The sequence below is a fragment of the Acipenser ruthenus genome, chromosome 43 (assembly GCF_902713425.1).
Source record: "Acipenser ruthenus chromosome 43, fAciRut3.2 maternal haplotype, whole genome shotgun sequence".
Taxonomy (NCBI): Eukaryota; Metazoa; Chordata; class Actinopteri; order Acipenseriformes; family Acipenseridae; genus Acipenser; species Acipenser ruthenus.
The window spans coordinates 342,918-355,417 of NC_081231.1; the positions used below are offsets into that span (position 1 = coordinate 342,918).

General features: G+C 45.0%; 1 protein-coding gene across 1 annotated transcript; it reads left to right on the forward strand.

The window, feature by feature from the left end:
• Positions 1 to 2,430: 2,430 nt before the first annotated feature.
• Positions 2,431 to 11,351, forward strand: LOC117398549 (protein YIF1A). Its single transcript, XM_059012147.1, has 8 exons — positions 2,431 to 2,658; positions 3,768 to 4,021; positions 4,765 to 4,869; positions 5,414 to 5,492; positions 5,752 to 5,809; positions 8,186 to 8,341; positions 9,260 to 9,353; positions 9,853 to 11,351. The coding sequence occupies exons 1-8, from the start codon at positions 2,631 to 2,633 to the stop codon at positions 10,006 to 10,008; spliced, it is 930 nt and encodes a 309-aa protein (XP_058868130.1). The 5' UTR covers positions 2,431 to 2,630; the 3' UTR covers positions 10,009 to 11,351.
• Positions 11,352 to 12,500: the final 1,149 nt, after the last annotated feature.

A 12,500-nucleotide genomic window follows, 5' to 3' on the forward strand; every position in this document is an offset into this window, starting at 1 on the left:
GTTTGTTTTGATTCTCTCTCTTTATTTTGCTGTTCTCTCTCTCTCTCTCTCTCTCTCTCTCTCTCTCTCTCTCTCTTCTTATAATATATTGGGATACAGTAAATACCAGCACCGATCCATGCATTGTGCATGCAGTAAGCGTCTCATAGTTTGAGATATATGACATATGTATGGCACACAGGCTGTACTGTGTTCAATATAAGTTTCAGTCCATATGAATTTAAATAAGGACCATATCTATCTATCTATCTATCTATAGTCCTTATGAATATATATATATGATTCTTAGATACAGTGTTTATGTAACGTATATTGGTGTATATATATATATAGAGAGAGAGAGAGAGAGAGAGAGAGAGAGAGAGAGATGTGGTACAGAGAATTCAGAAACAGCGCCCAGCTCTCTGTCCCAGGAGAAACAGGATCCAACAGGACACTGATAAACTCAAAACTCTTTTATTTTAAAAGTGATATTGTCTACCTGTCATAACACCCTAACAACGCCCTGTCAGTGAGCCGGCACTCACATACATTGCGTGCTGAAACCACACGCCCCCGACAGCCAATAGCTAATTGAATGTGATGCCGAATCGCTTTCAGGTTAAACTATTAAGAGATTGATAAACGGCTGTTTATTTATGCATGGGATGCAGTTGGGAGTTTACAGCGGGACAGCGCGCAATTAAAGAGTGATGCTGAAATCAAAGAAAATAACCGCAGGCTGCTTTAAATATTTAAGTTTAACGTCTTTATTTTAATGTATCTTGAAATCGTGAAAGGGCGTTGTTTTGTTACCGTTAAAAAAAAAACGCAGTCATTTGCACTTTGAAAATCATCCCCATAGACTTCATCACATTTTTAACCCAGGAGGGGCGCAGAATCCCGTGGTTACCAGGCAACGGTTCTGTGAACTCGGGGACACAGGTGTGAAGGCGGGACCCACGGGGTTTCCATTAACAGTCACCAGGGACTTTCTTGCAGGTAAAACTCAAAACGCGTTTGGTTTTGGTTGTAATAGGTTTGAAGGTAAGACGTTTCAGCTAATGCGAGCTTCAATTAGCCTACCGCCCCAAAAATAAGTTATATCATATATTATAATATGTGATCTGTGCAGTATGATAGTAAACACCATAGTGACAGGGCAACTTCTCAAACTATGCAGAGTCCACACAAACCGTTTAAAAAATTATTAAAAATGAAAATAAAAACGTGACCGAAGGGGTTACAGGCTTACTGCAATATACCAATATCCTTTTTAGATGTGTTTTCTGTCCGACGCGGTTAAAAACCCAGTTGACTTCTGTATATGTACAGAAAAAAAAAAAAAAAAAAAAAAAATTTAAAGTAAAAAACAAAACGGTCTTGTTATTTGTTCACATGACTTGAAAGTACCGTTTACTGCTACTAGGCGGCGCCAAAGCAACGTCGTTGACCTTCACGTTGAACGATTAATCAGAAAATGGGTTGTATGAATCTTAAAGTTATATATTTGAGAAAAAAATGTTTGTATTATAAGCTTGCATGCGTGTTGCTATTTAAAAAATGTTATACAATTGTCTGTAAAAAAATAAATAAAATAACTTCATAATTTTTTTTTTTTTAGTTTTGTCTCAGTTTAGCATTAGTTTAGCAAACCCTTTCACTGTATAAATGTCCCTTTACACACCGCACTCACCTTGTGATAAGCAATGCTATAATAACATTGGCCAATGCTTTCACAATCCACACGAAACGGCTTCGGCCAGAGCTCTGGACTCTTGACCGGAGGGTCGTGGGTTCAATCCCAGGTGGGGGACACTGCTGCTGTACCCTTGAGCAAGGTACTTTACCTAGATTGCTCCAGTAAAAACCAAACTGTATAAATGGGGAATTGTATGTAAAAATAATGTGATATCTTGTAACAATTGTAAGTCGCCCTGGATAAGGGCGTCTGCTAAGAAATAAATAATAATAATAAAAAATAATAATAGAGATCGCTGAAGAGTTTAGTTTCTTACTGCTGTGAAAACGGGCATTTAAACAAAAAAAAAACAACTACCATTTAACAACTTGACTTCGTGGCACAGGACTGACATTTCTACTGTTTATTGCAATCTACCAATCAGCACGCACTTCCCCACGGTTGCTATCACCTTAAACCAATCAGAAAAAAAGTTACTCTTGGGTCTCCTCTTCCCTCCCACTTTAGATAACACCCGCCTTCTTATTTGCATAAAATCTTCATTCGCCAATAGATTGCTGAATCTGTGTGCGCCCGACACCCCTCTGGACCAATCAGACTTTACGAGGCAGCAGCAAAACTCCACCCCCAATTCTGAGCTCAACCTTAAACCCGCCCCTCCGACCCTAAAGAGTGACGGATGTTTCCTCCTATCAGCGTGAAGGCTGGTTAGAGCGACAAATGGCTTAACCAATAACAACTCTAGATAGGACGCTCGAACTTGCCACGTAGGCTTCTACGTCGGTCAATCGCTTTTGTGGGGGGGAGAGAGGGCGTTTTGTCGTGAGCTGGTTTTTGGAAAAGAATGTCTAGATAGTTTTTAAACAAATACTTAATAAATAAATAAAAATTGTCTTCTAAATAAGTAATTTACAGATAGCTTGCATACATTTTGTATTTAGTTTTGGGTATGGCTTACCAACAAGGATATCGACCCAGTAAGTATAGCATGTTTTTTTTTTTTTTCAGATAAATAGCTGTGCAATAATGTCTTTATAAGGAGCGTATTCTGTGGCTGTATTTGTAGTTTTGGTGCATTTAAAACAAAACAAACTAACGCATTTTATTCATGTAAACTCGCCTCAAACTGTCTCGGGAGCACCACACCAACATAAACAAGTATTATTAAAATAATCTAGAAGTTTTGCAAACTGTGTGTCTCCCGTAGCGTGCACATCCTCGCTCGTCCTGTAAATTTAAATTTAAACAGGCTCAGCTGGACGTGTCTGAATTGTTAACGAGTTTCTCGTTTTGCATGTGTGTGTTTTTTTTATTATTTCAAATCGTGTTCTGAATACCGTTTTGTAATTTTTTTTTTCAAATGCCACGGATGCATATAAGGCCTACGATGCACAGCACCGTCTCCTTTCTCATTATCGAGTACCTGTGGACTGCAATGGACACCCTACCCCCCCCCTCCCCAAAATCAAACTACCACTTGTCCAATAATGTGAAATGTTATAATTACTGCACTTTTTAAACACGTGAATATGAAATAACGAGAACGGAGTTTGCAAACTCGGAGTACTCTCTAGGCGACGCCATATGGTCAACTCTCTCTGTTTCAAAACTAGGGTCTGTTTGTCCACGCTTGCAATACTTTTAATGTTTGAGACTCGTCTCTAATTCAAACCTGTTGTGTTAATGAATTTTTACTGACTTGTCGTAAACTGAGATGAAATGCTACCGAGGTCAAGCTTCGGTTTCAGGCGTTAGCTGGGCGATATTTTATAAGACGGCTGGGTATTGGCTATTCAACCTCCAAATCTAGGTTACACGACAAAACCATGTTGGAAAATTAAGGATTTGTATTTAACAATGTGTTTTCGTTTTTTTTTTTTTTACAGGATCATCAGCATTGTGATGATGTAATAACAAGCGAGAACCCGACCTCGTGTCGTCATCGCTATGACGTCAATGTAAACAATATAACGACTACGACGCGGAAAACAAACAAAACGACGGTTTAACGTGAACTTTGCCGAGCATGAAAAGCGCTTAATGTCTAAAGTCGTTTTAAGTTCGTTTCTTCTTGTTTTTTTGTCAGGCCCCAAGCACCGAGCTCCCCGTGGCCCCGCCCCCGCCATGGGCGGTCCCACCCAGCTGTTCGACGACACCAGCGCGGGGATGCCCCCTCAACACCCGGGGGGCTACCCCAGCCAGCCGGGGGGCTACCCCCAGCAGGGCTACGACATGGGGGGCTTCAGCGTGGACAGCATCTTCACGGACCCCGTGGCGAACGTAGCGATGGCGTACGGCTCCAGCATGGCCAACCAGGGCAAGGATATGGTCAGCAAAGAGGTGGGGCTCAGACAGTCGTCGGATTGCGTTTCTTATTTTTGAATACACTGCCCTGTTACTTTTATTTATGACGAGAGTTATTGCCGTTGTTTTTCCCCCCCACCCATTCCAGGTTTTACTGCTACTTAGCCCCCCAGTGTGTCTATTATTATTATTATTATTATTATTATTATTATTATTATTATTATTATTATTATTTATTTCTTAGCTGACGCCCTTATCCAGGGCGACTTACAATTGTTACAAGATATCACATTATTTTTACATACAATTCCCCATTTATACAGTTGGGTTTTTACTGGAGCAATCTAGGTAAAGTACCTTGCTCAAGGGTACAGCAGCAGTGTCCCCCACCTGGGATTGAACCCACGACCCTCCGGTCAAGAGTCCAGAGCCCTAACCACTACTCCACACTGCTGCTTAGCTAACAAGCTCAGGTGTGTCTTATTATTAAACTCCTAGCGAAGCCAGGGATGGGAATCAGACTCCTATTGCACAGCAGTGTGATCCATTCCAGGTTTTACTAGGAGCTTGATCAGCCCCCAGTGTGTCTAGCTAACAAGCTCAGGTGTGTCTGATTATTAAAGTCCTAGTGAAACCAGGACTGGATCACACTGCTGTGCAGCGGGAGTCTCCCTCCTTGCACATGGAGGTACAGTTAATCTCGTCAGACCGGGAGTTTTTCATCGAGAGCCGTGTTAACTGACCGCACCCCTGTCGCTTTTTTTTTTCTTCTCTGGCAGATTGACAGATTCGTCTCGATCAACAAGCTGAAGTATTTCTTTGCTGTCGACACAAAGTATGTGATGAAGAAACTGGCTCTGCTCATGTTTCCATACACGCACCAGGTATGAGCGCTCTGCAAAACACACCAATCAAAAATGCATCTACCCCAGGGCGCCTCACACCCCTGCGTCTGAAGCTTTCCATTCTCGCTGAGCTCTCCGTCGCTTAACTAGACCCTTAATTGAGCTAATAAGTTGCTTATTATTATTATTATTATTATTATTATTATTATTATTTATTTCTTAGCAGACGCCCTTATCCAGCGCGACTTACAACTGTTACAAGATATCACATTATTTTTTCCATACAATTCCCCATTTATACAGTTGGGTTTTTACTGGAGCAATCTAGGTAAAGTACCTTGCTCAAGGGTACAGCAGCAGTGTCCCCCCCACCTGGGATTGAACCCACGACCCTCCGGTCAAGAGTCCAGAGCCCTAACCACTACTCCGCACTGCTGCCCCTAAGTTAGACCTTAATTGGACCTTTTTGTTAATTGTTCTCGGCTCCTAGATGGTTACAGAGTTCAGTTTTAGTTTTAGTGATTAGTTTCTTTTGATGCTCAGTATAGATGTAAGTTAATACATGAGGACTGTGTGCTTTCAGAACTGGGAAGTGCGTTACCACAGAGATTCCCCCATGACTCCAAGACATGACGTCAACGCTCCTGATCTCTACATCCCCTGTGAGTAAAGACTAGGGGAGCTGTGGGGGGCAGGGGAGGGTCCCCAAGGGTCTCCCCTGGTAAAGGCACGGTCGTGTGGTGTGCAGGGGGGGGAGTCGCACAGTCAGGGGAGTGCAGGGGTCCCCGAGGGTCTCCCCTGGTAAAGGCACAGCCGCGTGGTGTAATCTGGTAGCTGTTTGTAACGTTTGGTTTACAGGACAGAGCGGTGGTTTTGATAATGTCCTGACACCCGTTTTTCTTTCTCTTTCTCTCTCTCTAGCCATGGCGTTCATCACTTACATCCTCTTGGCTGGGATGGCTCTGGGGATACAGAAAAGGTGAGTCCTCCCTTCTGATTTGCACGATTCAGAGGGCTTTGTGAAGAAGGCCAGTCAGAGAAATCCACGTCGGGGACGAGCTTGGGGGAGGGGGGGAGGGGGGGTGGGTTTAAAACGTTATTCAGAATCTTCACAGCATTTTAGAAAAAATATGATATTCTCCTGAAACTAACATAGTGGTCCAGCATTCCCTCCCTGCTATACAGTGAATAATGCGTGGTTTCTGTCTGTCTGTGTCTCTTCTCTCTCTGTGTCTCCTCTCTCCCTCTCTCTGTCTCCCTCTCTGGTCTCTCTCTCTCTCTGTGTGTCTCCTCTCTCTCTCTCGGTTCTCTCCGGAGGTGCTGGGGGTGTGTGTCAGCACGGCTCTGGTGTGGATGATCTCTCTCTGGTCTCTCTCTCTCTCTCTCTCTCTCTCTCTCTCTCTCTCTCTCTCTCTGGTCTCTCTCTCTCTCTCTCTCTCTCTCTCTCTCTCTCTCTCTCTCTCTCTCTCTCTCTCTCTCGGTTCTCTCCGGAGGTGCTGGGGGTGTGTGTCAGCACGGCTCTGGTGTGGATGATCTCTCTCTGGTCTCTCTCTCTCTCTCTAGGTTCTCTCCGGAGGTGCTGGGGGTGTGTGCCAGCACGGCTCTGGTGTGGATGATCTCTCTGTGGTCTCTCTCTCTCTCTAGGTTCTCTCCGGAGGTGCTGGGGGTGTGTGTCAGCACGGCTCTGGTGTGGATGATCTCTCTCTGGTCTCTCTCTCTCTCTGTGTCTCCTCTCTCTCTGTAGGTTCTCTCCGGAGGTGCTGGGGGTGTGTGTCAGCATGGCTCTGGTGTGGATGATCTCTCTCTGGTCTCTCTGGTCTCTCTCTCTCTCTAGGTTCTCTCCGGAGGTGCTGGGGGTGTGTGTCAGCACGGCTCTGGTGTGGATGATCTCTCTCTGGTCTCTCTCTCTCTCTCTCTAGGTTCTCTCCGGAGGTGCTGGGGGTGTGTGTCAGCACGGCTCTGGTGTGGATGATCTCTCTCTGGTCTCTCTCTCTCTGTAGGTTCTCTCTGGAGGTGCTGGGGGTGTGTGCCAGCACGGCTCTGGTGTGGATGATCTCTCTGTGGTCTCTCTCTCTCTCTAGGTTCTCTCCGGAGGTGCTGGGGGTGTGTGTCAGCATGGCTCTGGTGTGGATGATCTCTCTCTGGTCTCTCTGGTCTCTCTCTCTCTCTAGGTTCTCTCCGGAGGTGCTGGGGGTGTGTGTCAGCACGGCTCTGGTGTGGATGATCTCTCTCTGGTCTCTCTCTCTCTCTCTCAGTTCTCTCCGGAGGTGCTGGGGGTGTGTGTCAGCACGGCTCTGGTGTGGATGATCTCTCTCTGGTCTCTCTCTCTCTCTCTCTCTCTCTGTAGGTTCTCTCCGGAGGTGCTGGGGGTGTGTGCCAGCACGGCTCTGGTGTGGATGATTCTCTCTCTCTCTCTCTCTCTCTCTCTCTCTCTCTCTCTCTCTCTCAGGTCGTTTGCTCCGGTGTTTGAAGGGTGTAGCTGGCAGTGTTCTCTCTCTGCAGTGTCACTCATCGCTCCTCTCTCTCTCTCTCTCTCTCTCTCTCTCTCTCTCTCTCTCTCTCTCTCTCTCTCTCTCTGTAGGTTCTCTCCGGAGGTGCTGGGGGTGTGTGTCAGCACGGCTCTGGTGTGGATGATCTCTCTCTCTAGGTTCTCTCCGGAGGTGCTGGGGGTGTGTGCCAGCACGGCTCTGGTGTGGATGATCTCTCTCTGGTCTCTCTCTCTCTCGGTTCTCTCCGGAGGTGCTGGGGGTGTGTGTCAGCACGGCTCTGGTGTGGATGATCTCTCTCTGGTCTCTCTCTCTCTCGGTTCTCTCCGGAGGTGCTGGGGGTGTGTGTCAGCACGGCTCTGGTGTGGATGATCTCTCTCTGGTCTCTCTCTCTCTGTAGGTTCTCTCCGGAGGTGCTGGGGGTGTGTGTCAGCACGGCTCTGGTGTGGATGATCTCTCTCTGGTCTCTCTCTCTCTCTCTAGGTTCTCTCCGGAGGTGCTGGGGGTGTGTGTCAGCACGGCTCTGGTGTGGATGATCTCTCTCTGGTCTCTCTCTCTCTCTAGGTTCTCTCCGGAGGTGCTGGGGGTGTGTGCCAGCACGGCTCTGGTGTGGATGATCTCTCTCTGGTCTCTCTCTCTCTAGGTTCTCTCCGGAGGTGCTGGGGGTGTGTGTCAGCACGGCTCTGGTGTGGATGATCTCTCTCTCTCTCTCTCTCCTCAGTTCTTTCCGGAGGTGCTGGGGGTGTGTGTCAGCACGGCTCTGGTGTGGATGATCTCTCTCTGGTCTCGTTCTCTCCGGAGGTGCTGGGGGTGTGTGTCAGCACGGCTCTGGTGTGGATGATCTCTCTCTGGTCTCTCTCTCTCTCTAGGTTCTCTCCGGAGGTGCTGGGGGTGTGTGCCAGCACGGCTCTGGTGTGGATGATCATCGAGGTGCTGGCTCTCTTGCTCAGCCTCTACCTGGTCACAGTGCACAGCGAGCTCACCGCCTTCGACCTGCTGGCCTACAGCGGCTACAAGTATGTGGGGTAAGTGAGAGAGCGGCCGCTAGTCACTTCGTGCCATCGCTGCAGCCGTGGACATAAGTCTTGCATCACCAAGAATGTTAGGATAGTCTCTCTCTCTCTCTCTCTCTCTCTCTCTCTCTCTCTCTCTCTGTGTTTGTCTGTCTGTCTCTCTGTCTCTCTGTTTCTGTGTGTCTCTGTTTGTTTGTTTGTGTCTCTCTCTCTGTGTTTGTCTGTCTGTCTCTGTTTCTGTGTGTCTCTTTGTTTGTTTGTCTGTCTCTCTCTCTCTGTGTTTGTCTGTCTGTCTGTCTCTCTGTTTCTGTGTGTCTCTTTGTTTGTTTGTCTGTCTCTCTCGCTCTCTCTGTGTTTGTCTGTCTGTCTCTCTGTTTCTGTGTGTCTCTTTGTTTGTTTGTCTGTCTCTCTCGCTCTGTGTCTGTCTGTGTGTGTCTCTCTCTCTCTCTCTCTCCCTCTCTGTCTGTCTCTCTCTCCCTGTCTGTCTCTCTCGCTGTCTCAATTTAATTCAAAGATGCTTTATTGGCATAACATCAGAAGTATTGCCAAAGCAATTATAAAAATAATTAAATATATATATAATTTTTTTTTAAATTATTTTGTATATATAAATAATTAACATATTTATATATAAATAAAAACATCATACCGAATGATTACGGAAAATAAATCTACATAAAAAGACACACAAATATTTAAATAAAACCGACACATACAAAGATATCTATTTGTACATACATATATGATGGAAGGGAGTTTCTGTAAGATTTTACTGGTCCTGTCTCGGCTCAGGATGCTATCTGATGCATTCAGCAGCCGTGTCTTTCTCTCTGTCTCTCTCTGTGTCTCTCGCTCTCTCTCTCGTTCCACGTCCTGTTACAGCAGACCAGTAACCCCGCTCCCCCTCTCCCCCCTCCCTCTCCCTTGCAGAATGATCCTCACGGTGGCGAGCGGGCTCTTATTCGGGAGCGATGGTTACTATGTAGCCCTGGCCTGGACCTCCTGTGCCCTCATGTTCTTCATAGTAAGTACAGAGTTTCATTACCTGCAGTGTTCTGCATCTCCCAGCTGTAACAATAAAGGGGTCTCGATACCAGGAGGTTCAAATCCCGGCTCAGCCACTGACTCCCTGTGTGAGACGTCAAACAAACGAGCTCCTATTGGAAGTGACTCTGCAGCAGCAGCAGCAGTTGTTGATGATGCAGAGTTCACCCCCCTAGTCTCTGTAAGTCACTTTGGATAAAAGCGTCTAATAAAGGACAACTGATTAATAATAATAAAAACACTCTCCAAAATATGCACCCGCTGTGCTCCAAACACTAAGCCCAGGGATGGAAATAAGACTCCTGCTGCACAGCAATGTGATCCAGTCCTGGTTTCGCTGGGAGTTTAATAATCAGACACACCTGAGCTTGTTAGCTAGACACACTGGGGGCTGATCAAGCTGGTAGCAGTAAAACCTGGACTGGATCACACTGCTGTGCGATAGGAGTCTGATTCCCATCGCTGTTGTATCCCTGCAGGTGCGATCCCTGCGCATGAAGATTCTGGCCACCGCGTCGTCCGAGGGCGTGGTCAGCCACAACGCCAAGAACCGCATCCGGATCTACATCACCGTGGCGACGGCGGGATTCCAGCCGCTCATGATCTACTGGCTGACCTTTCACCTCATCAGATGAGGAGGGGGGGGCGGAGCTGGACTGGCCACACCCCTGACTCCTCCTCCTCCTCCTCCTCCTCCTCACCCCCTCACCTCCCCTGCTTGCAAAACAAACTTTTTTGGGGATTGAAAAGGAGAATTTGCGTGCTTTATTTAAGTGAACATGTCCCAGTGTTTTTTTGTTTTTTTTTATATATATATAAAGGTGGCTGTTTAATTTCTCACTCATGTAGGTTAACCCTGTGTTATTGAAGATGGATTGGTAGTGGTTTAACAGATGTTTGCAGACAGGGGGCGCCGCAGGGCGCAGTCTCATGCTGGAGCACACAAGAGAGGGGACGCAGAATTCATCTCCCGGCTATGGCAGGAACGTCCGCGTCGTGTGTGTGTGTGCGGGACTCGTAGCTCCCGCGAACCTTTTTTAAAAGATGAATCGTGCGTCCCGCAGGGAGAGTGGCCCGGGTGTGGAATATCATCACAATGATTTGTTGAAGCGTTCCAGTGGGGATAGAGGAGGGTGAGGCATCTCTTTACATTTCTCGGATAATGTTTGAAATTCAACAGCGCTGGTGCATGCAGGTAGGTCCCAGCCCTGCAGAGTCTGCATTTTTAACAGGAGTTTGGGGGTTTGCATTAAAAGTCACAGAGTGTTTTTCTTTTATATAAAATTTTTTTTTTTTTCATTCTCATTTACCACAATAGACATTTAACAGGCTTTAGAAGTTTTGTAAATTGAGCGTGGAATTGATTTTTTTTTATTAATAATAATAATAATAATAATAATAATAATAATAATAATAATTTTGGATTTAGCATTTCAAAAGAAAACTAGTGTTGGCTAAACTGTTTAAAAAGCCTGCCCACGCTTTAAACGTGATTTTTTTTTATATATATATATATATATATATATATATATATATATATATATATATATATATATATATATATATATACATATACACATGCGCGCACACACAAGGAAATGAAAACCCACAGTTATTAGTAATAGTCTCTTTGGCAACTGCCTTTATCCAAGACAGCTCGATCCAGTCCTGGTTTCACTAGGAGTTTAATAATCAGACACACCTGAGCTTGTTAGCTAGACACACTGGGGGCTGATCAAGCTGGTAGCAGTAAAACCTGGAACGGATCACACTGCTGTGCGATAGGAGTCTGATTCCCAGCCCTATAATTTGTGCTTGGTGTTTTTAAACACTGAATATTTTGCAGTATTTTTATATTCACCAGGCGGATACGAGAACATTTTCGGTTTTTAACCGAGTTCAGATTTTTTTTTTAATTGTATTATTTTATTTGTTTCTCATGTGTATTTTTTATTTTTAAATAAACTACACAACTGCATTTTTTTTCTGTGTTCGTGCTGTTACGATTTCGCGACACTAGGTGGCGGTAGCGGATCAAACTCGTACTAACCAGGAAAGTTTGGATACAGAACGAGAACTCGCCAATAAACTCTGGGAAAGGGATGCATGACGCCTGAGATCTCCTGGTCTTTATTCCTGCTGTACCCTTAAATTACTGAAGCAATTAAACGCCTTCTGGTTTTGAATTATAATATAATACTGATGCAGTCTAAAGCTCTGGCCAACAGTTCTGCATCGCATTATAGAATGAACACAGTGCTTCGTGAAGTCTACTGAAACCTGCTGAATAATGTTCCCTTGTTAACATATTGAATTCCACCCCCCTCTCTATAGAATGAACTCCCTCAGCTTCATAGAGTCCAATGAAAGCTGCTGAATAATGTTCCCTTGTTAACATATTGAATTCTACCTCCTCTATATAGAATGAACTCCCTCAGCTTCATAGAGTCCAATGAAAGCTGCTGAATAATGTTCCCTTGTTAACATATTGAATTCCACCCCCTCTATATAGAATGAACTCCCTCAGCTTCATAGAGTCCAATGAAAGCTGCTGAATAATGTTCCCTTGTTAACATATTGAATTCCACCCCTTCTATATAGAATGAACTCCCTCAGCTTCATAGAGTCCAATGAAAGCTGCTGAATAATGTTCCCTTGTTAACATATTGAATTCCACCCCCTCTATATAGAATGAACTCCCTCAGCTTCATAGAGTCCAATGAAAGCTGCTGAATAATGTTCCCTTGTTAACATATTGAATTCCACCCCCTCTATATAGAATGAACTCCCTCAGCTTCATAGAGTCCAGTGAAAGCTGCTGAATAATGTTCCCTTGTTAACATATTGAATTCCACCCCCTCTATATAGAATGAACTCCCTCAGCTTCATAGAGTCCAATGAAAGCTGCTGAATAATGTTCCCTTGTTAACATATTGAATTCCACCCCCTCTATATAGAATGAACTCCCTCAGCTTCATAGAGTCCAATGAAAGCTGCTGAATAATGTTCCCTTGTTAACATATTGAATTCCACCCCCTCTATATAGAATGAACTCCCTCAGCTTCATAGAGTCCAATGAAAGCTGCTGAATAATGTTCCCTTGTTAACATATTGAATTCCACCCCCT

Bases quoted from the DNA above. Each gene is read 5' to 3' on its own strand.
- LOC117398549 (XM_059012147.1), top strand. From the start codon at position 2,631: ATGGCTTACCAACAAGGATATCGACCCA. The intron at 5,810-8,185 runs GTGAGTCCTCCC...CTCTCTCTCTAG, and splicing joins GCTCTGGGGATACAGAAAAG to GTTCTCTCCGGAGGTGCTGG. The intron at 8,342-9,259 runs GTAAGTGAGAGA...TCTCCCTTGCAG, and splicing joins AGCGGCTACAAGTATGTGGG to AATGATCCTCACGGTGGCGA.